Here is a 4,659-nt window from a genome sequence, read left to right on the forward strand (position 1 = left end):
GGGAAGAACTGTTTACGGGAAATTAACTAACGACCAGAGACGTAACAACTGGATATGGTTGACATATGATTAGATCACAAAGACATAATGTTCTTCTTTGCTTTCAGTTTCACTCTCAAAATCTTAGAACCGAATGTTATGTCTGTTGTAATTTAAAGGCACTTATCGATCATTTTTTGCAAAACAATAAAATTTATCACTTACAAATATAGGATTTTAACGTTACAAAGATAAGCAGGGAAATAATGATTTTGTACACATGTGGATTTATGGGTTTTTTTTCTTCAATAATAAGGTAATGTATGATAACTATAAGTCAAGAGGACAACTTTCAAGGTAAAAAATAGCGATTTATCTGTGATTTCATACAGTTTGAAGTAAGTTATACAATGCCAATTTATATTAGCTGTAATGTTGTGATTAATTTCAGCACCAGAAGGCACCCCAGTGAGAGTCCGCGGTATAGCAACGAGTTCAAAATCCTTGAAAATAACATGGAAGGTAAATTTTTTCCTTTGTTTGTTGAGGATGTGTGTGTGTGTATATATAAATAAGTCATGTATTGTGTGTTATCATAGTTCGGGGAAAATCTCGTATTTAGCCGGCAGTGTAGTTATAGCTACGGCAATCGCAACTCGCAACACTTAGGAACCTAAGCTTCTATCTGAACGAAATTAGCACGCGAAACACACACACGCACGCGAGTATCTTTCTCACTAAAATATAAATTAAAGCTCATTAAAGTCAATTAGATAATAACAAAACTAGATGTGCAATTCAAGGTTTAACTAAACAGGAGTGAAAGTATAAAATAAAATGACATGCGTTGGATATGCAGTCTCTCAGTATGTGATCTGTGTTATTATACTTGTTTATTAAGTACATTATTTATTCTATGCATCTTTCATTTGTTGTTGTTGTTGCGACAGATACTTCTTCATGAAACATCTATGGGCCAGAATAATTTTCTGGACATCCATACGATGGTTCCTGTACTATGCGACTAAATGTATTCTACTTGTATCTTGTATTCATTCCTGGATAATAAAATTGCTCGTTTACGTTTTCAGTGGATGTTTGTGAAGTGGTTGTTTTTCCTAAGTTGTTACTCCAGAGTCCCTAATCCCTTATACTAGAGGATCAATGTTGCCCTTCCCGAAACCCCCTAATGAATTTTATATTAGTGAATTGGTGTTTGAGCATCCTCCCTGATTTGTAAAGATTTCTTTTTTTGTAAGTTGGCCAGTTATCTGTTTAGTCTCATTCCTTCTCAATGATAAATTGCGCTTGGACACAACCTAAATCATGTAACTTGTTGGGACAAGGTTAAATCTTTTGTTCTGCTTTGGTGGGTGATGGCTCACAGTAGAAGGCAACATGTTTTATATGGAACAAAATGTCTAGGCATGTTTTAATTGTATGACAGTAGATTCTAGTGTAGGAGTTGAATGAGGGATTTAAAGTCTATATAATTTTTAATCAACTATACTGTATCAACAACAGGAGCCTAAAACCATTTCCAAATTGTTAAAATTTCTGTGGAGAAGTCAAAACTGAGACTCTTCTTACCAGGCACATATTTAATTAACAGAACCACCACATCTAGAAAGTTACAAGTCCTAGTTTTCACTTTGTTTGTTACTAAGGGCGAAATGTAGCATGACACTTGAGCTATGCCACTCTCCTTGTAAATTTCTAAATCTGTTTTGGCTATTTTTTATTGAAGGTTTTGGTGTTAAAGGTTTAAGGTGTAGAAATTTATATGGTTTCACGAAGGTGTTCGAAGTTAGAAGCTTTTTGAAAAAAATGAAAAATTAGACTGGGCAGGATCCGAATCTGAATAGTTTGGCTTAGAATGTGTGCCTGCTGGCCAACCCCTCTCCCTCACAAGGGAAAGCTGACACTCTAGACTAGAAGGTTGCTGTCATAGGGAGTGCATAGTTGACATGGCAGTTCTAAGCCTAGAAAAGGTTGGTCTACCTAGAAAAGTATATTTAGTCAGCTATATTCATTACCAGATTGATATTTATTCTCGCTCTAAATAGGTAACTTACTCTGATCGAAAGTTAATAAGAAGTGGATGGTTTGCATAGCAGTTTAACAATGAGTTATTATGTTTCTCTCCATGACAACAGGTCCAATCTTCTAAAGGTTGAGTCGTTTAAGACTCAAGTGCAGCACAATAATAGTGTTCTTTACAAGTTGAACCAAAATGCAAAGATTATATATTCAAGCCTACAACTAAGGACTCTAAAAAAAGAAAACAAACTAGGCTGGAAATAGTGTCTAAATTATTTTCTCATGCTAGAAATCCCTATTTTTGACTCCATGTCTATAGTATTTATCAATTTTAAGGGTCAAAATAGGGATTTCTAGCTTGAGAAAATAGTTTAGGCATTATTTCCAGCCTCGTTTGTTTATTTTTTTACAGTTCTAGCTGTAGCCTTGAAAGTATAACCTTTGCATTTTTATTCAACTTGTTTCTATAATTTTTGGACTATCCCTATTCTCCTTTTTAAGTTAATAGTTTTTAATTATCTTGTCTTTTAAGTTTTTATATCGATTTATGGAGAATAAATTTTAAGCTACATAGGTGCATATGCATTCAGTTGAATGTTACATGTTTTTCAACAGTTTACTGCTGCATTGATTTCTTTTCCACCGAACCATTATTTACTGAGCCTGGTGGTTTTGTGCCTGAGGTTTCGTGTAAATGCGCACTTAAAAAGCGTCGAGTACAAAGGAAGTGAGCACAACAACATCGCATATAATATGTACTTATAGCGAAGTTACGAAAATCATTAGAAAAAATCACCACTTACAAAAGTATAGAAATATACTATGGTAATCGTCTACTGTTAGAAAACTCACTGAAATAGTCGCAGAAAACCACGAAGAGACAAAGTACAACAGCAAACTAAAGAAACAATGAAGAATAGCAAACTCGAGAAATGGTGAATCCTCAGCATTGTAGAGTCCAATTAATGTGCTATAAGTGGCACACATTATTTTCCAATTAATGCACATAAGTAAAACACTGAATTTTTTTCAGTGGCGGAAAATGAAGGTCTTAGAGAAATTCTTCAGGGCGAAAGAACGAAGGCGCTTGAATTGATTTTAAAACTACCTTATAACATACTTAATATTGCATTCATTACTATTGTCCAGGTTTCATTAAAATATTCGTATCCTTTTTTTTCTGTAGCGACTTGTAAAACTATAATCAATACTAATAAAGCTTGAAACACTGTTATGAATATACACATTGTTTGCTCTAATAAAACAAAGCATTTCTGACTAGTATAATGGTGCTTAAATAGCTTCAACATTTCTGCAATGTTTGAATGGCTTCGAAGAGCTTATTTTTGTAGCGAAGAAGAATTTTGAAAATTTTAGATGGTGGAACTCTCGACTTTCAAGAATCAACTTGAAAAATAGCCCTACAACGTTCGCAGGAGTTTGTTTAGTAGCTGTGCATAGATTTTGGCGCAGTATACATAGTCGTATTTTTAAGATGGTTTTGCCCGTATGTTCAGTTAGAATTTTTGTGATATTCTTGGGCGATACTATTATGAACCACATATCGCCCTCCACTTTTTTCTTCAGTTAATTGACGTTATCCTCTAGTACACTGTATTATTCTTTTGAAGAGGGTCATTAGGCTTGAGACAATGATCTTGTCACCAGAAGAGTATTGCTATAAAGTCTGAAATGAGGAAGAATAGAGTAGTGAGTGAATGGTAATCGGTCCAGTATTGCCTCACTAGTGAAAAGGTACTTCTTATCTTTTTGTGATGACATTTAAAGCATTAATAAACTAAATTTCTGATCTGCGATGTTGATGTTGATAATAGTATGTAAAGACTAAATAAGTAAGCAAAAAATACATAAAATAACTCGTGTTCTTTTAAAAGCTACTTCAGTAGTTTAAAAACATAAATTTAAAATATTTGAATTTTTGTTTTGTGTTTAGAGGAGAGAAAATGTTCTTTCTTGGTGTAAGTCTGTGTCAAATTCTGACTCTTTCTGTGAGGTAAGGTCAGTCTGTTTTAGAACAGCCGACTATCCAAAGAAACTTTGTTACAGGTTAAGAAACCCATGTGTTTATCCAGAGGACACTATTTTCCACCAGAGTGAATTCTGGATCATAGAATCAAATAAACGTACAGGAATTTCTACCTAGAATTATTTAAAATATGCATATATTACATTAAATAAAAGCATATACCAAGACACGAGCATTGTGGTTAAACCTAACTCTGCTAGACTTATCAAATAGCACTAATTTTGCCTGGCAAATCTCCTAATTGCTTAAACCTCATTTTGGGCCAAACCCAAAATACAGTCGAAGCTTTTGTATCATATTGCATGCTATATTTTGGCTAATAAAACAAGCCTGCAAATTTAAACTTAATAAAAGTAGTTTTGGTTTTGATAACGGATTTGCCATAATTCAGCTACGCAGACTTCGAAAATAATATTCTTTTTTTCTATCACGTAAGGGATTTTTTATAAATCGTAAGAAAATAAACTCTTACTTAGATCAAATTATTATTTCGTTTACCACAATGAACATTTTTATTCTTATATTAGGTAACAAAAACACAAACAAACTGAAGAAAAGGGAAAAACAGTGATGTCAAACGAACTGTGTGAAGT

At 33.5% G+C, this 4,659-nt stretch overlaps 1 protein-coding gene across 1 annotated transcript in view; it reads left to right on the forward strand.

Moving 5' to 3' along the window:
• Nucleotides 1-4,659, forward strand: part of LOC106474513 (Down syndrome cell adhesion molecule-like protein Dscam2) — a gene marked incomplete at both ends in the record, with an annotated part of 37,512 nt that overhangs the window by 7,059 nt on the left and 25,794 nt on the right. The window contains one exon of the mRNA XM_022402823.1: nt 431-501. Coding sequence (XP_022258531.1) covers nt 431-501 — 71 coding nt within the window. The remainder of the gene's footprint in view (nt 1-430; nt 502-4,659) is intronic.

Source organism: Limulus polyphemus, unplaced genomic scaffold (genome assembly GCF_000517525.1).
Source record: "Limulus polyphemus unplaced genomic scaffold, Limulus_polyphemus-2.1.2 Scaffold7309, whole genome shotgun sequence".
Classification (NCBI taxonomy): Eukaryota; Metazoa; Arthropoda; class Merostomata; order Xiphosura; family Limulidae; genus Limulus; species Limulus polyphemus.